Source organism: Odocoileus virginianus, chromosome 2 (genome assembly GCF_023699985.2).
Source record: "Odocoileus virginianus isolate 20LAN1187 ecotype Illinois chromosome 2, Ovbor_1.2, whole genome shotgun sequence".
In the NCBI taxonomy this organism is placed as follows: Eukaryota; Metazoa; Chordata; class Mammalia; order Artiodactyla; family Cervidae; genus Odocoileus; species Odocoileus virginianus.
In genome coordinates, this window is record NC_069675.1 from 93,427,387 (window position 1) to 93,449,173 (window position 21,787).

The window sequence follows — 21,787 nt, forward strand, 5'->3', positions numbered from 1 at the left end:
GCCAAAGAACTCAACAGACATTTCTCCAAGGAAGACATACAGATGGCTAACAAACACATGAAAAGATGCTCAACATCACTCATTATCAGAGAAATGCAAATCAAAACCACAATGAGGTACCATTATACGCCAGTCAGGATGGCTGCTATCCAAAAGTCTACAAGCAATAAATGCTGGAGAGGGTGTGGAGAAAAGGGAACCCTCTTACACTGTTGGTGGGAATGCAAATTAGTACAGCCACTATGGAAAACAGTGTGGAGATTTCTTAAAAAGCTGGAAATAGAACTGCCATATGATCCAGCAATCCCACTTCTGGGCGTACACACCAAGGAAAACAGATCTGAAAGAGACACGTGCACCCCAATGTTCATCGCAGCACTGTTTATAATAGCCAGGACATGGAAGCAACCTAGATGCCCATCAGCAGACGAATGGATGAGGAAGCTGTGGTACATATACACCATGGAATATTACTCAGCCATTAAAAAGAATTCATTTGAATCAGTTCTAATGAGATGGATGAAACTGGAGCCCATTATACAGAGCGAAGTAAGCCAGAAAGATAAAGACCATTACAGTATACTAACACATATATATGGACTTTAGAAAGATGGTAACGATAACCCTATATGCAAAACAGAAAAAGAGACTCAGATGTATAGAACAGACTTGTGGACTCTGGGAGAAGGCGAGGGTGGGATGTTTCAAGAGAACAGCATTGAAACATGTATATTATCTAGGGTGAAACAGATCACCAGCCCAGGTTGGGTACACGAGACAAGTGCTCGGGCCTGGTACACTGGGAAGACCCAGAGGGATCGGGTGGAGAGGGAGGTGGGAGGGGGGACTGGGATGGGAAATACATGTAAATCCATGGCTAATTCATTTCAATGTATGACAAAAACTACTGTAATGATGTAAAGTAATTAGCCTCCAACTAATAAAAATAAATGGAAAAAAAAAATCATGTACAAGAAAAAAAAAAAAAAAGAATTTGGTCTTTAAAGATCTCTCCCCCGACACACACACTTCCCAGCATCACTACACAGAAGAGGGAACTTTTCATTCCAGAACCTGTTTTCTTCCCTTTATTCACTTTATTCAGGTTGTGCATCCCCCATCATGTGCCCATCTTGACAACTTAAGCTTTGTAATGAGACCAAGTGAGACTGTAGAGAAGGGCAACGGAAGCGTGGAGTGGTCCAAGCGGAGCAGTGGAGAGAGCTGGACAAGTCCCTTAACCTCCCTAAAGCTCAGTTTATCCATCTGTAAAATGGGCACAATGATGCTATCTCCCTTGGTGGTGGTTACGAGGATGAAAGGAGATGATCATGTAAAGCACTTAGATGCGAGGATGACACTAAAGTGCTCAAATCTGTTTCCTGTGGTGGTGGTGAGACCATGAGGGTGATGGTAGAAGGCTGTGGTGGAGATGAGAAGCAAAGCGGCGTGTGAGGCCCAAGGGGTGCTTCATGGAATATTTGATATCTTTATAAGTTTTTATTTTCTACCCTATTGTCTCAGCAACCTCTGATTTCTACTAGCACCTACTTATAGGTACCAAGGACTATGGACACACGCACTCTTCAGAGGTCCCCTTATACTCCTTGAGGCCTTCCCATGATAGCACAAGATGCTTCAGGGCCCAAGGCAGCCCCAGCTGACAGTTCTGTATCTGCCACAGGAACCCAATCCAGGACCATCAGGCACACGTCCATGGAGAAGTGTGGCAAGACGAAATGTCCCCAGAGGACAGGTGCAGAAGAAGCTGTGCTTTACCTTGCCTTGGACAGAAAAGTGTGCTGCCAACCAACATCCATCCCATCACCAACTAGCACCCCCAGAACAATTTTCAGGGTAATCCTGGCTTCTGAGAACCTAAGGCAAGAAATTCCCTAATGCCACGCTGTGTACGGAGAAGAATCAACACCACTTTGCCAATAGAGGTCCATATAGTCAAAGCTATGATGTGAGAGTTGGACTATAAAGAAAGCTGAGCGCTGAAGAATTGGTGCTTTTCAACTGTGGTGTTGGAGAACACGCTTGAGAGTCCCTTGGACTGCAAGGAGGTCCAACCAGTCCATCCTAAAGGAAGTCAATCCTGAATGTTCATTGGAAGGACTGATGTTGAAGCTGAAACTCCAATTTTTTGGCCACCTGATGTGAAAAGCTGACTCATTTGAAAAGATCCTGATGCTGGGAAAGACTGAAGGCGAGAGGTGAAGGGGACAACAGAGGATGAGACGGTTGGATAGCATCACCAACACTATGGACAGGAGTTTGAGTAAATTCTGGGAGTTGGTGATGGACAGGGAGGCTTGGCGTGCTGCAGTCCATGGGTTTGCAAAGATTCAGACACGACTGAGCAACTGACTGACTGACTGATGATTGTTCCAGTAGTCATGTGTGGATGTGAGAGTTGGACCATAAAGAAAGCTGAGCGATGAAGAACTGATGCTTTCAAACTGTGATGTGGAGAAGACTCTTGAGAGTCCCGTGGGCAGCAAGGAGACCAAACCAGTGAATCCTAAAGGAAATCAACCCTGAATATTCATTAGGACTGATGCTGAAGCTGAAGACCTAATACTGTGGCTACCTGATGTGAAGAGCGGACTCACTGGAAAAGACCCTGATGCTGGGACAGATTTGAGGGCAGGAGAAGCAGGCAAGAGGATGAGATGGCTGGATGGCATCACCGACTCAATGGACTTGACCTTGAGCCAACTCCTGGAGATAGTGAAGTCAGGGAAGCCTGGCCTGCTGCAGTCCCTGGGATCCCAAAGAGTCAGGCAGGACTGAGCGACTAACAGAGACATGAAGCACTCTGCTACCTCCCAGTGGCCACAGGTGGGTTTGCAATACTAAGACAGGAAACCCTCTGCTACCTCCTAGTGGCTATTAGGGGTTAAGCACCTACTGAGCCTGTGGCAGGGGCAGAACACATCAGCTAAAAGAGCGCTCTAGCCAAGAAATGCAGGCAGCATCTGGAAGCTGGAAAAAGCAATGAAAACAGACTCTCTGCCGAGAGTTTCCAGAAGGAACATAGCCCGGAAAACACCTAGATTTTAGCCCAGGGAGATCCATCTCAGCCTTGATCTCCAGAGTTGTAAGCCTAGAAATCACTCAAGCCTAAGTTTCAGTTCAGTTTAGTTGCTCTGTCGTGTCTGGCTCTTTGCGACCCCATGGACTGATCACATGGATCACAGCCTTGTCTAACTCAAAGAAACTATGAGCCATGCCATGTAGGGCCATTCAAGATGGAAGGGTCATGGAGGAGAGTTCTAACAAAACTTGGTCCACTGGAGAAGGAAACGGCAAACCACTTCAGTATTCTTAAGAGTGCCATCAACAGTAGGAAAAGCCAAAAAGATATGACACTGAAAGCCTAAGATAGAGAAGGGCTTATCTCAAAGAGATCTGTGGGTGTGACTTGTCTCATGGAGTGAATCCCAGTAAGTTCACAGAAGACCCTACAAATTTAGAATTATATTGGAAAAACACTTACCAGCGTTGATTAACAGGGACAGAGACAAAATGAAAACAGGTTCAGGACCCCCAAACTCATTTCTCCTGCCCACGTAATACATTCTTATCTCCTTAACGTCAAAAAATGTCTCTAAAACTAAATTGATCATTAGAAAATTGCTTGATTAGTGAAGATCAACAGGCTTGTGGGACATTTTCATCAATGCTCTGAGGAAGCCCACTTTGAAATATCCCCTTTGGCAGCACAGAAGCCTCCAAGGGCGGAATATTCAGGAAACTCCTACCTTCATAATTCTGGTCGAACTCTATTAAAGTGTGCTTCTGCCCCTGAAATTACTGAAAGACGTTCCCTCCTGCTGACGGATACTTCGAGCGTTCCAAGCCAACCTGTGACTGCCCTGTTCACACTGAGGGGGCCCTCACTTCCTTTAACCCCCCAACCCCAAACTCTCCGTAGGGCTCACGAAGACCAGTGAGGGTGGCTGGGGTTGGGCCCCGAGCTGAAGGATTAGCGAGAGGACCTCGCTGAGCCGCGGTCCTGGGCACGTCAAATCATTGAGGAGAAACCAGGCGCTCAGCGACGATGCGTATCAGCGCCTGCGCTAAAAGCACCGCTCCCGGAGCCTTAGCGGCCAAGTTGCTTCCTATCCAAGACGCCCGAGTATTCGATTCGGGGATGGACCCCTGCAAGGCATGTACAATAAAGCGTGACGGGAAACACCTTCTGGGAGCAGGAACTGCCGGAAGCCTGGCTAGGAAATACGGTCTACGAAGGTGCGTGGGTCACAGCCTCACACCTAGAGAGAGAACACCTGTTCGGCCACGGACAGAGCGCAGCGACTTCTGGGAGATGGAGTCCCGTGTCGCAAGGAGGCATATGCGCATGACCGGAAGTGACGCTTTTAAGGCGCGTCCCCCTTTGGCTCAGAGGCGGGCCTACGACCGCTGTTTCTGAGCTCCAAGCGGTAGCCGTATCCTGGAACCTTTTCACGTAAACGGCAGCGAGCGGGCTTTTTCAAGCGGTGTTCCGCTAGAGACCGAGCCGGCGGTTGCGTCACGGGCTCCCCAGCCGACGCCCGGCTGTGGCTGTGGAGACAATGAGAGACCCGGCTGGACAGCACGGACCCGGCTCAGCCCCGCAGACTCAGATCCGGCCTTTGAGGCGAGAGGCCTGAGAGAAGAGCCCAGAGTGGGGCTGGGGCTGCAGTGAAGCGACGCCGACGCTCAGAGAACTGCTGGGAGGCGGTGGCGCGAGGCGGGACCCGGATGCTGGAGGAAGGAGGTGAGGAGGAGTGTTGGAGCGGTTCGTGGCTTCCAGCCTGCGCGCCAGTACTGCTGTGCGACCCGGTTCGGAACTCAGCGGTTATCCTTTCCACAAGTAGTTGGGGACGGTCCTTTTTTTGAATAATTACGGAGCCAAAAAAAGTTGAAGAGCTCAGTCCTGAATCATCTCTGACTGTCCTGTTCCTGACTCTGATTTGTTGACGTACCTATGGCATTAAAAATTAGAAGTGGGCATTGGAAAGGGAAATGGGACGTGCTCAGGGCCTCCTTTATTGCTCCTGATCTTCCAGCCCTCTTGAAGCGACCAGGGATACTCGGAATGGGATCCTGTTGGCTTCCTGTGATACCAGGGTGAATCCACGCTGAAGTTGAAGCTCAGGGTGGATTCAACCCAGTTGGGTTGTGAAATCTTAGCGAATCCTGGGAATTTAGAATCAGAAGGCTAGGATTCCTGTTTAAGCTGGGGGGTACCAGCCAGGTCTCTTGACCTGTGTTTCTTCATGGAGGAAAAGGTAAAATGACGTAAACTACCTCCTTCACCTCTAAGAACTGTAAGCATGAAATAAAGTGACGCTTTTGAAAGCACCTTGAATGCTTTCCAGAACAGAACGAATGCGTGTGTGATAGTCACCAGTGAGACATTGCCATCCTCCCCTAGACCAAGAATTGCTCTGTCACTTATCAAGTGCAATTTCAAATCCAGCATTTCATGTTGTCTTCCCTCAGATACCCGGGAACACAAGCAGGACGGTTATCATCCTCCCCATAGTACCAAAGGTGAAAATAAGTACAGTGGATAGGTACAACTCAGTATCGTGAAGTCTGTACTAAGACTAGTGTTCAGACTTGTTTACTTTTTTTAGAGTTGTTTCTGAGGACTACACTACCACTCTTGTTTTTTTTTTTAAATTGAGATATAATTTGCATGCTATAATACTCACTTTGAAAGTATACAGTTCACTGGTTTTTATTATAGTCACAAAGTTAGTCAACCATCATCACTATTTAATTCCAGAACATTTTCATCATCTCACAAAGAAACTGGCACTACTCCACAGTCTCCTTTCCCCGTAGTCCCTGGCCAGCTATTCATCGTTCTGTCCCTGTGAATTTGCCTATTCTGGACAATTCATGAAAATAGAATCATACAGTATATGTGTCTTGCAAACCTTTTCTTTTGAAAATATTTTCATTTTGCTAGGGTTTGTACTTAGGGGAGGAATTACTGTGTAACCATGGTAACTCTGTTTAACTTTCTGAGGAACCACAAGACTGTCTTCCCCAGTGGCAGCACCATTTCCCATTCTCAGTGGCAGTGTATGAGAATTTCAGTTTCTGTACGTCCTCACCAGGCTTTCCTGGTGGCTCAGTGGTAAAGAATCCACCTGCCAATGCAGGAGACACTGGTTTGAGCCCTACTTCGGAAGATCCCCTTAAGAAGGAAATAGCAACGCACTGCTGGGAAATCCCGTGAACAGAGGAGCCTGGCAGGCTACAGTCTCCGAGTTAGACACGACTTAGCAACTGAGCACATAGGCATTCACACATCCTCATTAGTACTTTATTTTAATGTGTCTTTTTTATTTTAGCCATCTTAATGGGTGTGAAGTGGTATCTCACACTGGTTTGATAAGTATTTCTCCAGTGACTCAAGATGTTGAGCATCTTTGCATATATTTACTAGTTTTCTGTATCTCACTTAAATATCTACTCAAATCCATTGCTCATTTTTAAGTTGGGTTATTTGTCCTTCTTTGTTGACTTTTTAATATAGAGAAATCTGTATATATTTTGGATATTAGACCCTTAGAAGGTGTATGATTTGCAGGTGTTTTCACTTTGATAGTGTCCTTTAAAGCACAAAGTTTTTAATTTTTATGAACTCCCACTTAATTTTTTTTCTTGTACTTTTGATATCATGTCTAATAAACATATTGCCTAATCAGATGTTTTAAAGATTTATATTTTCTTTTTTTTTTCCCCATTTATTTTTATTAGTTGGAGGCTAATTACTTTACATCATTACAGTAGTTTTTGTTATACATTGAAATGAATTAGCCATGGATTTACATGTATTCCCCATCCCAGTCCCCCCTCCCACCTCCCTCTCCACCCGATCCCTCTGGGTCTTCCCAGTGCACCAGGCCCAAGCACTTGTCTCATGTACCCAACCTGGGCTGGTTATCTGTTTCACCCTAGATAATATACATGTTTCAATGCTGTTCTCTTGAAACATCCCACCCTCGCCTTCTCCCAGAGTCCACAAGTCTGTTCTATACATCTGAGTCTCTTTTTCTGTTTTGCATATAGGGTTATCGTTACCATCTTTCTAAAGTCCATATATATGTGTTAGTATACTGTAATGGTCTTTATCTTTCTGGCTTACTTCGCTCTGTATAATGGGCTCCAGTTTCATCCATCTCATTAGAACTGATTCAAATGAATTCTTTTTAATGGCTGAGTAATATTCCATGGTGTATATGTACCACAGCTTCCTCATCCATTTGTCTGCTGATGGGCATCTGGGTTGCTTCCATGTCCTGGCTATTATAAACAGTGCTGCGATGAACACTGGGGTGCACGTGTCTCTTTCAGATCTGGTTTCCTTGGTGTGTATGCCCAGAAGTGGGATTGCTGGGTCATATGGCAGTTCTATTTCCAGCTTTTTAAGAAATCTCCACACTGTTTCTCCATAGTGGCTGTACTAGTTTGCATTCCACCAACAGTGTAAGAGGGTTCCCTTTTCTCCACACCCTCTCCAGCATTTATTGCTTGTAGACTTTTGGATAGCAGCCATCCTGACTGGCGTATAATGGTACCTCATTGTGGTTTTGATTTGCATTTCTCTGATAATGAGTGATGTTGAGCATCTTTTCATGTGTTTGTTAGCCATCTGTATGTCTTCCTTGGAGAAATGTCTGTTGAGTTCTTTGGCCCATTTTTCGATTGGGTCATTTATTTTTCTGGAGTTGAGCTGGAGGAGTTGCTTGTATATTTTTGAGATTAATCCTTTGTCTGTTGCTTCGTTTGCTATTATTTTCTCCCAATCTGAGGGCTGTCTTTTCACCTTGCTCATAGTTTCCTTTGTTGTGCAAAAGCTTTTAAGTTTCATTAGGATCCATTTGTTTATTTTTGCTTTTATTTCTGAAATTCTGGGATGTGGGTCATAGAGGATCCTGCTGTGATTTATGTCGGAGAGTGTTTTGCCTATGTTCTCCTCTAGGAGTTTGATAGTTTCTGGTCTTACATTTAGATCTTTAATCTATTTTGAGTTTATTTTTGTGTATGGTGTTAGAAAGTGTTCTAGTTTCATTCTTTTACAGGTGGTTGACCAGTTTTCCCAGCACCACTTGTTAAAGAGGTTATCTTTTTTCCATTGTATATCCTTGCCTCCTTTGTCGAAGATAAGGTGACCATAGGTTCGTGGATTTATATCTGGGCTTTCTATTCGGTTCCATTGATCTATATTTCTGTCTTTGTGCCAGTACCATACTGTCTTGATGACCTGTGGCTTTGTAGTAGAGTCTGAAGTCAGGCAGATTGATTCCTCCAGTTCCATTCTTCTTTCTCAGGATTACTTTGGCTATTCGAGGTTTTTTGTATTTCCATACAAATTGTGAAATTATTTGTTCTAGTTCTGTGAAAAATACTGTTGGTAGTTTGATAGGGATTGCATTGAATCTATAGATTACTTTGGGTAGTATAGCCATTTTGACAATATTAATTCTTCCAACCCATGAACACGGTATATTTCTCCATCTGTTTGTGTCCTCTTTAATTTCTTTCATCAGTGTTTTATAGTTTTCTATGTATAGGTCTTTTGTTTCTTTAGGTAGATATACTCCTAAGTATTTTATTCTTTTTGTTGCAATGGTGAATGGTATTGTTTCCTTAATTTCTCTTTCTGTTTTCTCATTGTTAGTGTATAGGAATGCAAGAGATTTCTGTGTGTTAATTTTATATCCTGCAACTTTACTGTATTCATTGATTAGCTCTAGTAATTTTCTGGTAGAGTCTTTAGGGTTTTCTATGCAGAGGATCATGTCATCTGCAAACAGAGAGAGTTTCACTTCTTCTTTTCCTATCTGGATTCCTTTTACTTCTTTTTCTGCCCTGATTGCTGTGGCCAAAACTTCCAAAACTATGTTGAATAGTAGTGGTGAGAGTGGGCACCCTTGTCTTGTTCCTGATTTCAGGGGAAATGCTTTCAATTTTTCACCATTGAGGGTGATGCTTGCTGTGGGTTTGTCATATATAGCTTTTATTATGTTGAGGTATGTTCCTTCTATTCCTGCTTTCTGGAGAGTTTTAATCATAAATGGATGTTGAATTTTGTCAAAGGCTTTTTCTGCATCTATTGAGATAATCATATGGTTTTTATCTTTCAATTTGTTAATGTGGTGTATTACATTGATTGACTTGCGGATATTAAAGAATCCTTGCATTCCTGGGATATATTTTCTTCTTAAAGTTTTAGCTTTTACATTTAACTCTGATCCATTTTGGGTTAATTTTTATAGATGGTGTGAGGTAGGAGTCCAGCTTCATTCTTTTGCATGTAGATATCCAGGTGTCCTACTTCTATTTTGTTGAAAAGAAATTTAATTTCTTGGCACTCTTGTTGAAAATAAGTTGTCCCTAAATATATGGATTTATTTCTGGACTCTCAGTTCTTCTCCACTGATCTGTCTATCAATAGTACCACCCTACTTTAATTACTGTTGCTTTGTGGAAAGTTTTGATATCGTGAATATGAGTCTTCCATCTCTTGTTCTTTTTCCAGATTGATTGTTCTATGTCCCATGCATTTGCATATGACTTTTAGGAGCAGCTCCTAAATTTTTATTTAAAAAAACAGCTGGGATTTTGATAGGACTGCATTGACTCAAATTAATTTATTGAATATTGAAATCTTAGGATTATTGTCTTTCAGTCCATGAACATGGAATGGCTTTTCATTTATTTAGCTCTTCTGTAGTTTCCTTTAAAAATATTTGGTAGTTCACAACTGATAAAGGATAAATTTCCAAAATATACAAGCAGCTAATATAACTCAATACCAGAAAAACAAACAACCCAGTCAAAAAGTGGGAAAACGACCTAAAGAGACATTTCTCCAAAGAAGAAATACAAATGGCTAACAAACAGATGAAAAGATGCTCAACATTGCTCATTACTAGAGAAATGCAAATCAAAACTGCAGTGAGACATCACCTCACACCTGTCAGAACAGCTGTCATCAAAGTCTACAAATAATAGATGCTGCAAATGGTATGGAAAAAAGGGATCCCTCTTGCACTGTTTGTGGGAATGTAAATTGATACAGCCACTATGGAAGATGGTATGGAGATTCCTTAAAAAACTAGGAATAAAACCACCATATGACCCAGCAATCCCACTCCTAGGTGTATACCCTGAGGGAAAAAAATATTGAAAAAAACACATGTATCCCATTGTTCACTGCAGCACTGTTTACAATAGCTAGAACATGGAAACAACCTAGATGTCCATTGAAAGACGAATGGATCAAGAAGTTGTGTTATTAATTTTTAAAAAAGTTGTGTTACATATACACAATGGAATATTACTCAGCCATAAAAAGGAATGCATTTGAGTCAGTTCTAATGAGGTGGATGAACCTAGAACCTATTATACAGAGTGAAGTACGTCAGAAAGAGACGTACAACAGAAATACAACAGAAATGTTGTATTCTAACGCATATTTACAGAATCTAGAAAAATTATACTGAAGAATTTATTTACAGAGCAGCAGTGGAGAAACAGAGAGAATAGACATAGAGACATAAACATAGAGATAGAGAATAGACTTATGGACATGGGGAGAGGGTGAGATGTATGGAAAGTGTAACATAAAAGTTACATTACCATTTTAAAAATAGATAGCTATTTTTAAAAATAGGGAATTTGCTGTATGGCTCAGGAAACTCAAATAGGGGCTCTGTATCAACCTAGAGGGGTGGGATGGGAGGGAGGTTCAAAAGGGAGGGGATATATGTATACTTATAGCTGATTCTGTTGCAGTTTGACAGAAAACAACAAAATTCAGTAAAGCAATTATCCTTCAATAAATAATTTTAAAAATCAGACAAAAGATTAAACAAAAATTTGGTAGTTTTCAGTGTAATGTCTTGCACTTCGTATATTCAGTTTATTCCTAGGTGTTTTGTTCTTTTAATTCTCTTTTAATTTTCATTTCTAGATTGCTCATTGCTAGTTACAGAAATATAGTTGGAGAACTGTGTATTCAATTCTTTGCCCATTTTTAATTGAGGTGTCTTTTTATCGTTTGTTCACATTGTATCCTGCAACCTTGCTGAACTTCTTTAGCTATGATAGTTTTTCTTTTCATTTCTTAGGATTTTCTGTGTACAAAATCATGCCATTCACAAATAGAGATCGTTTAAATTTTTCCTTTCCAATCTGGATGCGTTTGATTACTTTGCCTGATATTGCCTGATTCCTCTGGCTAGAACTTCCAGTGTAGTACTGAGTAGAACTGACAAGAGCTGACATCCTTGTCTTGTTCCTGATCTTAAGAGGAAAAACATCATTCTTTAGCTCTGGGCTTTCTGGAAATGCCTCTTATCAAGTTGAGGAAGTCCCCTTCTGCTCCTGGTTTATTGGAGGTGTTTTATAGCAAAAGGTATCAGATTCCCTTAAATAGCCTCTTGGTGTTGACTGAGATGATCGTATGGGTTCTCCTCCACCCCGCCCCACCTTTGTATTAATACAGTGTATTATAGATTACTTTTCATGTGTTGAAGCAACCTACATTCCTGGGATGAATCCCACTTGGTCACTACCTCTTCTTTTGATTAAGCAAATGTCTTTAATTTGCAGAGCCACTTTCTGCAAAGAACTTAATTGATAATAGTTGTAAGCTGTATATTTACATGCCAGGCATTGTGTCAGCTGCTTTGTCTGTGTTTAAATCTTCACAGAAACTTTACAAGGGATCCCATAGAAAAGTTGCTGGGAAGTGGTGGATCTGGAATGCTTGACAGTCTTTACACTTTAATGCCTTTCTGTGTCTGAGTGGATTGATGGAACTTCTGAGGTAGAAAAGGAAATGGGAAAATTTATACCCCATTGCAGTTCTGCAAATTCAGCCCCAGTGAGCCCTGGGACCTATAATATCATCTGAACATGCTCTTCAGAGTGAGAATGTGAGGCTTTCTAGTTTGATGAGCTGTGAACTTTTTTGCCTCATTGGTTTCCTCCAGAACCACCTTCTCCAGACCCTGCCCTTCCCCAGGAGGAAGACACAGAAGAGGAAGGAATGGCAGCTGGTCTCACAGCAGGGCCCCAAGTAAGTTGGAAATTTACTCCAAGAAGCAGTCTTTTTTTCTAGAAAAAAAAAAAAAAAAAACTAACGGTGCTTTTGGTTTTCAATTACAAAAGACACTCATGTTCTTTGTAGAAAACCTGGAAAATGTAGACAATATACTACCCAACCCTCCAGTCACCTTAATTCCTACAAAGAAATAACACTTAACTTTTTGATTTGTGTGCTTTTAGGTACTCTTTTTGTTGTTGTTTTCCCAGAGACAATTTGTCCTGCTTTGTAACCTTTTTATTTCTACTTAGTAGCACTGGATTAATATTTCCCCCATCATTAAGAGTAGTCTACAGAATTATTTCCAATAAACTCCATTTCATAATCCTTCTGTGAAGGTAAGAACTGTCTTCACCCTTTCCTTTTCTTGACTAGACTAGGAATTGGTCTGTTTTCATTTTTAGAAAGTCTGCTCTTAGATTTCCTCATCAATTCTAATCTTTATTAAAAGAAAACTTTTAGTAGTTTTTTTTTTTTTTGCTTCTGCTTTCCTTAGATTGATTTTTTTTTAGTGTGTATTATCTTTTTTTTTTCTTATTTTTCATTTATTTATATTAGTTGGAGGCTAATTACTTGACAATATTGTAGTGGTTTTTGCCTAAAATTAATATTTTTAACCTCATGAGTTGAATCCATAATTTATTTTCTTCCTTTTTTGTTCAGATATATTGAATGTTTTTAGCTGGGATCGTAATTTTTTAGATATGCCAAAACTGTGACTTTGGTTTCTTGTCTACACATGTAGCTGGTCTGTGCCGCATGGAGGATAGTTTGTCTCTCTTCTCCACACAAAACATGCAGGTATAGTGTAATTGCAGGGTGTAGGACTTTACAGCTCTACATGCTCAACCTTATTAAATTAGTCATTTCTTCCATACCTTTATTTTTTGGTTTATTTTGCATTAAATGTCAGCACTGAGCTATTTAATCTCTCTCACGGCTATCATATTTTAAATTTCTCCTCGTATTTCCTACAGTTTTTCCTGTATGAATTATATATTTGTTATTTGGTTCATAACCCTTATATCTTCATAGTGGATTTTACTCTCTTGATTACTATAAAAAGACCCCCAATGCTTTTAAATATTTCATTGTTTTTAAAAATGACCCTCGGTCCCATTTAAAGCATTTCTCGGTGTAAAGATGTATTGGAAGGACAGGTAAAATTAGAAATCAAGAAATTAGTTAAGATTTGGGAAAATGCTACTGGCTTAAAGAAGGCAGTGGTAGGGGCGTGGAGAGAAATGTGTGAATTCTCATGCTACTGGGGAGGAGGAGTGAACCTGCATTTGACTTGTGGGGAGCTGTGGGAAACGGGAGGATGACATACAGGTAATGGCCAACAAGGTACATGAAGCACCATTTCCCAGGCTGGTAACAGATAAAAATGTCCCCGCCTCCACGCCTGTGCTCACCATGCCGCCCCCGCTTTGGATAGCCTTCTCTTTCTCCGTCTGAGGAACCTGCTCCTTCAAGGCCAACTTGGTAGTTGCCTTCTCTCTCTGCGGTCTGCCCTGAGTGTGCTACCCCTGCCCTCCATCTAGGATTCCTCTTCCATTATCCTAGTAACTAGAATATCCCTCTCTTTCACACATTGTTACAGGTGGTTGCAAATATGCTTGGCTCTCCTGCTTACTGTAAGATGTCTGTCTGAGCTCATGGGAATATTTATTAAATGTTCTGCAAACATTCATCATTCACATTCTTTGCTGATTTGCAGCTGATTCCTTGCCGCATAAACTCACACATTCTAATTTTGTTCTATGTTCGTACTTTTAATTCCCGAGCACCTGTTAGTTTCTGCCCAATTACTGCTCATATGTATATATATTTCTATTTATATATAAAGTCTACAAGAATTATAAACATGTGAAGACAGAGAGACTGTTACTTAAGTTTTTCATGCATGAGTGTCCAGTATAGTGTTAGGCATATAGGAAGTGATCAGTGGTGCTTTTCTGGAACTACCCCAAGTCCTTTCAGAGACCTTTAGTAGGTTCACTAACCACCACACCCAGAGCTGCGAGCCTTCCTGCCTCCTCACATTCTAAGGGCACTGGACAAGAAGGAATGTGCTTGTTGTTTCAGGGATCCACACCTTTCGGCAGTTTGACTGTAGATTATACCCAGGGGGGATGGAGGCAGTTGGCCCCTGCTCCGAGGGACAGGTTCGAGGAAGGGATGCCAGAAAAGTCCAGAAACCTGGTCTTACTGGGTAAGGAAACCATTTAAAATTCAGAATTTGTTCAGTTCTGAAAATCTGTGGTACTTCCCAGTCTTGAGTGATCCTGAGTGGCTCTGATGCACCAGAGGGACAGTGTTTATTCCTCCTCATTCAGCAAAAGGTCTCTGCATTCTGGGTTGGGAAATAGTTTCATTTTGTTGCCCCTCGAAGCTGTACCTCCACATTTTCCTACTTCCCAGAAGGGGGTCCTCCATAGTAAGTTCCCATCTTCCTAAGTAACTTGTTTTATGGGCTTGCTTAGCTCTCTGGCTTGACCCCTCCTTGAGGCTGTTTCTTTATCTCTTTTCAGAAATGCTCTACCAAGACTTCAGCACCATTATCTGTCTTTCTTACTGCTGTGTCCCCTAGTGGCCAGCACCAAGTCAGTGCTCAGTTTATTTATTGCATGAATGAAATGAATGACCTGTTTCACCTCCCCCAGTTCTGGGTAGCTATTTATACTTAGCGCAGATCTCTAAAGTCCACTTCTTTTCCCCTTTAAATAGGACTTCCAGTTTCCCAGCCTGGTATGAACTTCCAGTTGGAACAAAGGGAAGGTTCATGGATGCTCAAGAGAGACGACCTAAGGAATGCCTGTCCAGGTGAGTGAGCGAGGCAGAGTCTCAGGAGGAAAAGCCCCTTTGAAAACATTTGAATATTTTAACAGGGAATATGCCACTTTTATAGATGAGGAAAATAAAGCTGAGAGAGGCTGACTCACTGGTTCAGAGCCTCCCGGCTAGAAAGTAGCAAGGCTGGGTTTGAAGCAACACCAGTCAAACTCCAAAGGCCTCTATTCCATACCATCTCCTCAGTCTCCCCAAGCTGGGAGGTATTTGGAAGCACAGGTGGTGTTGCTGGCCTCCAGGAAATGAGAGTCATCTTTGCTGGCCTGGCACATTCCCTGCCTCAGGTACACCTCATTGAGGGTCTGAGGTGCCCACCTTTACCCATCCTTCAGCTGTGACACCTGCTGCTGCTCCCCTGTCTGACTATTGGATTCTGCACCCCATCTTCATGGCCATGCTGGAATTTTCTCAAGAGCTGACCCTAACAAACTCAGGAAAAACAAAAGCACAGGAAACCATAGTTTCTATGTATGTTTATGTCTTCCTGCTCATCTAAGGCTGCTCACTCCACCTTCACCTTCATATTTCAGCCCTTGCAGGTAAATGACCTCTGGCAGGGCCTGTGGTCAGGCCCAGCTGTGGCAAGGCAGCTACTTTTGATATTTTGAAACTTAAAGCATCAGAGGTACAAATGAACTTAACAGCTTTAAGGTGAAAAATTTTTAATCTTTCTAAAAATGCAGCCTAATGCTTTTATATCTGATTATGGTTGCTGTAAGTCAAGGAAAACCAAACAAAGCCTCTGGCTTATTTTCCAGAGGGTTTATCTGCACTCTCTTGCTTCCCATTTTAGCCTCTCTCTAAGCAGCCTGTCACCTGTCACCTCAGTCCTTGTTGTAACTGCGGGCACCACTCACACTCGCTGAAATGCTTTCTTTCACAGGGAGCCTGACTCCGCTGCTGCTGCTTTGCCCCTTGCCGCACCCCTTCCCAGCTCACCATCCTTGTTAGGCAGGACCTTTCCCCCTAAGTCCCGAGACCCCGTGTAGAACTTCAGAGATGGAATGCAGGGTTTTATGGCAATAACTGCCTTTTCCTGGGAAAAGGCTTCATCGGTCTCAGAGAGGTTCAGGAGCCTAAAAAGGGTACTGAAGAAGATTGAGGTCACCAAGTTATGAGAAAGAGAAGTTGGGAGAGGTGTTACCATGGAAACTCTGTGCCCCTAGGTGTCAGTGTAGAGGGTTACCATGGAAACTCTGTGCCCTGAGGTGTCAGTGTAGAGGGTTACCATGGAAACTCTCTGCCCCGAGGTGTCAGTGTAAAGGGTTAGTGTGGCAGCAACTTTGGATATGGACCCATCGAAGATGCACCAGGTGCTGGCTTACTGCGTATCAAGTGCATGGATTCAGAGTAAATCACTAAATTGTGGTCATGTTTCTATATCTCAAAAATGTGGATAACAAAACCTGTCTTACTTGACAAGACTGATACATATGAAAACGTTGTTGACAGTGTAGGACTGTATTAATTCTGTGATAAGTGAAGTCATTGGAGGAGTGTTAAATCTGGCTGTCTTACCCCGGGGATGTTTTACCTCTGCTCTGAGGCCCCACAGAGCATCCTGGATATCGCTGAGCCTCATGGGCGGGTTCAGGGTTCCCTGTTATTCCAACCCACCCTCCCACAGTGACAGACACACCCAGGGCTTGGATGTGCCTTTGCCTCACTCTTTGGTCCATGCCTGGGGTTGTTTTATTAATAGCTACTGGAGGTGCAACAGAGAAGAAGATTGAGTCCCTGCTTACATACTAGCAAGGAACATAAATAAAATGAGTAAACAAAATAACTGGTAGAACATTGAATAGTGGTGAGTACTGTAAGAATGGGAATACCAGTGAGGGCTATTCTCAATTAGATGAATAGGAGAGACCACTTTGAGGAGGTGACATTGGCACTGAGGTCTGAAGGAAGAGAATGAGCCAGCTGTTTGAGTGTCTGCATAAGGAACAGCCTGGGCCACACCGTGCATCAAAGCTTTAAGTGGAAATGAGTTTGACTTCTGTTAGGATCAGAAGACCCTAGGACTCAGTAAATAAGGGTGCTGGGCAGGGCAGCAGACCATATAAGACTCAGAGGCCATGGAAGACGTTCAGGTTTTATCCAAGTAGGAAGATAGGAAGCCACTGGAGGTGTTGAGCAGAAAAAGGATAATATTTGATTTGTGTTTGAGAAGATAACGTGTGTAAACTAGACTTTCAGGGTTGAAGACCGGAAGCAGGGAGATCAGTTAGGACATAACAATAAGAGGATGGTGGTGGGTCAGGACAAAGATTCAGGACATATTTGGTGTTACAGCCAACAGGACTCACTAGGGATTGGATATGAGAGATAAGGCCCTGGTCTGAGTAGTTGGGTGAATAGAAGGCTGACTAAGTCACTGGCTAGAAAGGGAAAATCACCACTTCTATTTTTGGGTATACTCGGTTTGAGATATTATTAGACTATCTTATACAGGAGCTGGCACTCAGGGGAGAGGTGAGCTGAGGCAAGACAGTTCATGAACATCACATGGTCTGTTTTTTGTCTCTGTGGTTGGGTATGCCGTATCTTATTTACCCGACCAGGGATCAAACCTGTGACCCCTACAATGGAAACACGGAATCCTAACCTGTTAGTCCTACTACTGCTGCTGCTAAGTCACTTCAGTCGTGTCTGACTTTTAGCAACCTCGTGGACTGCAGCCTATCAGGCTCCTCCGTCCATGGGATTCTCCAGGCAAGAGTACTGGAGTGGGGTGCCATTGCCTTCTCCGAGTAGGTAGGTAGTGGTATCTTGCTGCTAAGTCGCTTCAGTTGTGTCCGACTCTGTGCGACCCCACAGACGTTCAGCCCACCAAGCTGCCCCGTCCCTGGGATTCTCCAGGCAAGAACACTGGAGTGGGTTGCCATTTCCTTCTCCAATGCAGGAAAGTGAAAAGTGAAAGTGAAGTCGCTCAGTCGTTTCCGACTCTTAGTGACCCCCTGGATCGCAGCCTACCAGGCTCCTCCGTCCATGGGATTTTCCAGGCAAGAGTACTGGAGTGGGGTGCCATTGCCTTCTCTGCCTGTTAGTCCTAACCTAACCTAAATTGCTCCTTTCTCCTACTGCTTTTTTTATTATCACTTTTCTTCTTTCCATCTTTCAGTCAGATAAGACAGTATTTGAGAGCTGTCAGAGTCTTCTAAGGCCTAATACCAGGTGACATAGAGATACCTTCAACCCGAAAGAGGGACTTCTGTGCTCTTGGTAGATGAGGCTCCAGATGCACATGCAACTCACAGGGAAAACTGCTTAGTGGGAAACATATTTACAAGACAGAGGTTCAAGATAATAACAAGCAGTCATAGAACACTTGCTATTTCTCAGGTATGTTCTGGGTCATTTGTGTTTTAGCTCATTTAGTTCTCATGATTCTGTAAGAGAGCTACATTCACAGATAATAAATCCAAGGTATACTAATTTGCCCAAAGTTGTATCGATAGCAGGAGGTATGGCCAAGGTTTAAACCCAGGCAACCTGGATCAGGGTTCTCTATAGAAATTCAAATAAAGGGCACCTAAAACTAACCTGTTTCCCTAGATAAGGTAGAAACAGGAAGAACCATTTCAGGAAAATTGACCCTTGAGAAAAGAAGCTCCATTGTCTCCCTAAAACTCCACTCCCTGTAGCTATAAGCCTCCATGGAGACAGACAGGTGTCTGGGACCAGCAGGTTCAATTAGTTTTAACACTTGCCAAATACTATACATTAACTCACACTTTAAGGTTTTCTCTTAAAATGAATGTGGTCCCGAGGAGGAAGAATCATTGGGACTTCCATGGTGGTCCAATTGTTAAGGCTCCGCTCATCCACTGCAGGGGGCACGGGTTCAATCCGTGCCGGGAAGTAAGCTTCTGCATGCCATGCCACAAGGCCAAAAAAAAGAATCAACTCTTTTAAGAAAATATCACCCACTCCTGTCCATATTATAAAAGCAATTAAGATAACTATGTAATTTTATATATTCTTGCACTTACCAGCATATTGTTTATCACTGTGTATTCTTTCAAAGCAAGATTTTTATAAATTATAAAAATAATACTGTCACTGGAGAACATTAGAAATACACATAAGCATCAAAAAACATAAAAATTACCCCTGCCTAACGCCACAACTCAAAGACAACACAGCTTACCTTTACATTGTATAGTTTGCCAGGGTTTTTTCAATAAATATCTTTCTACAAAAGGAATTATAGTGCACAGATTGCACACATGACTTTACTCCTAAATAGTGTCTCTTAATTGGCTATACTATAGTCATTCCTTGTTATTAAAACATTTAGATATTTGCTTTTCATTTGACAAATAATGCAGTGTTGAGAACAAATGATGTCAGTGCAGCTCTATGTAATTTCTCATTAGTTCCTCAGGATAGATTCTTACTAGTGGAATTCTGATGTCAGCATTTTAGACTCTGGACAGGTGCAGCCCAATTGCTTTCCAGAAAGCTTGTTCCTGTTTATGCAGCCACACAGTATGTGACATCCCAACTGCTGCACCCTTACCCCACTCTAGAATTAACCATTTTTTAAAAAATCTTGCTGATTTCATAGGTGAAAAGGTTCATCCTGCTGGCATCAGTCTTAAGCTTTTTAAAGTGAATTATCCCAACCTGGTAAGTAGTTGCCCAAAACCATACTGAGAATTGTGAGAGTAAGAAGACAGCTCATGACAACCCCAGGACTTGGCAAAAGCACCAGTGAGGAGTATCAGAAATAAGACAGGAGAGGTGTGCATCTGAGGCAAGCTCAGGATCCACTTCTGCTGTTTAGGAAGGGGAGCAAAGGGTGCTCATGTCTCTGAAAAGTTTTCTGGTCAGTCAGTTGAGAACAGAAGCATCCTGGGGCTTCCCTGGTGACTCAGATGGTAGAGAATCTACCTGTAATGCAGGCAACCGAAGTTCAATCCCTGGGTCAGGAAGATCCCTTGGAGAAGGGAATGGCAACCCACTCCAGTATTCTTGCCTGGAGAATCCCATAGACAGAGGAGCCTGGTGGGCTGCAATCCATGGGGCCACAAAGAGTCGGACTGAGCAGCTAACACTTACATACACATCCTGGGTGAAAGGGGTGAAGCATGGAACCAGTCTGCATACAGGCTTAGCCCAGCTCCTTCAGCCTTCATACTGTAGCATCTTCTACCACCAAAAGAATTTTTAAAATTACTTTTCTAAATTTTCTTCAGATTGGAAGATTATATCTGAATCACCACCTGAGCAAGACATTTCTGAAGAATCATTCCAAGATCCAAGTGTAGAGATGCCTTCTGGGGAGCCAGAGCACAGGAACAGTGAGCTGGGGAAGAGCCTCAATCTGAGACCATTCCTTTCTCCACGGCATAGAGTTCCTACAGAAGTGAGATCCCGGACATGTGACACACACGCAGAGAGCCTTGGGAAGAATTCAGGTACAGTTGAAACTCACAGAGTGAAGCCGTACATGTGTAACGAATGTGGCAAGGCCTTCAGTTACTGTTCTTCCCTCTCTCAGCATCAGAAGAGCCACACTGGGGAGAGGCCATACGAGTGCAATGAATGTGGGAAGGCCTTCAGCCAGAGCTCATCTCTTATTCAGCACCAGCGGATTCACACTGGAGAGAAACCTTATAAATGCAGGGAATGTGGGAGAGCCTTCAGCCAAAACGCAAACCTCACAAAACACCAGCGAACTCATACTGGAGAGAAACCCTACAAATGTACCGAATGTGAGAAAGCCTTCAGTGACTGTTCAGCCCTTGTTCAGCACCAGAGAATCCACACTGGAGAGAAGCCTTATGAGTGTAGCGACTGTGGGAAGGCGTTCCGCCACAGTGCAAATCTTACCAACCACCAGCGGACTCACACAGGGGAGAAGCCCTACAAGTGCAGCAACTGTGAGAAGGCCTTCAGCTACTGTGCGGCATTTATTCAGCACCAGAGAATCCATACAGGGGAGAAACCCTACAAATGTAACGCATGCGGGAAGGCCTTCAGCCAGAGTGCAAACCTCACAAACCACCAGAGGATTCACACTGGAGAGAAACCCTACAAGTGTAGTGAGTGCGGGAAAGCATTCAGCCAGAGTACAAACCTTATAATCCACCAAAAGACCCACACTGGAGAGAAACCTTATAAGTGTAATGACTGCGGGAAATTCTTCAGTGAAAGCTCCGCCCTCATTCGGCATCATGTAATTCACACAGGAGAAAAGCCCTACGAGTGCAGTGAGTGTGGAAAGGCATTTAACCAGAGTTCATCCCTCAGTCAGCATCAGCGAATTCACACTGGTGTGAAACCCTATGAATGCAGAGAGTGTGGGAAGGCCTTCAGGTGTAGTTCAGCTTTCATTAGACATCAGAGACTCCATGCTGGAGAGTAACTGGGAACATAACTGAAGTGGATGGAGACCTGACAGGTAATTTGAATGCTTAGCCCAGAGCCACATGCAAAAGCACCTTTTAATAAATAGTCACTATTTTACACCTTACACCTTGCATGTGGTGCTCCTTTATCAACACCTTGGTAAGCATAGGCTGCCCAGCTCCAGTTACACTGTTCTCAAGATTTACCTTTAACTCAGAAACCTTGGTTTATAAAGAACGAGTGAAGGACTTGGTTTGTACATAAAAGGCCAGGTATCTTGCAGTGGTCTGTCTTAGTCATCTCTGCTTGAATGAGGGCTATTGCAAAAGAACCAAGAACAGTGGCTGAGAACAAGTACTCCTCATAACTGGGCCACTAAGATATCATATTTGGGGAGTGGATTCAAGTGAGGATCCCAGGGTCAACTGTTACTAGAATGGGGATGGG

At 42.9% G+C, this 21,787-nt stretch overlaps 1 protein-coding gene across 4 annotated transcripts; it reads left to right on the top strand.

The window, feature by feature from the left end:
* The first annotated feature begins 4,391 nt into the window (after nucleotides 1-4,391).
* On the top strand, nucleotides 4,392-21,464 carry ZNF79 (zinc finger protein 79). Of its 4 annotated transcripts, XM_020874909.2 has the most exons (5): nucleotides 4,392-4,768; nucleotides 12,015-12,100; nucleotides 14,216-14,342; nucleotides 14,858-14,953; nucleotides 20,185-21,464. In XM_020874909.2, the coding sequence occupies exons 1-5, from the start codon at nucleotides 4,753-4,755 to the stop codon at nucleotides 21,354-21,356; spliced, it is 1,497 nt and encodes a 498-aa protein (XP_020730568.1). In that variant the 5' UTR covers nucleotides 4,392-4,752; the 3' UTR covers nucleotides 21,357-21,464. The 4 variants fall into 4 exon arrangements, with proteins under 4 accessions (XP_020730568.1, XP_020730570.1, XP_020730569.1 ...); XM_020874910.2 differs by lacking the exon at nucleotides 12,015-12,100 and having other exon boundaries at nucleotides 4,393-4,768; XM_020874911.2 differs by lacking the exons at nucleotides 12,015-12,100; nucleotides 14,216-14,342.
* The last annotated feature ends 323 nt before the right edge of the window (nucleotides 21,465-21,787 follow it).

Coding starts and splice junctions, on each gene's coding strand:
- ZNF79 (XM_020874909.2), top strand. Junction 12,101..14,215: donor GTCTCACAGCAGGGCCCCAA/GTAAGTTGGAAA, acceptor TTGTTGTTTCAG/GGATCCACACCTTTCGGCAG. Junction 14,343..14,857: donor CAGAAACCTGGTCTTACTGG/GTAAGGAAACCA, acceptor CCCTTTAAATAG/GACTTCCAGTTTCCCAGCCT.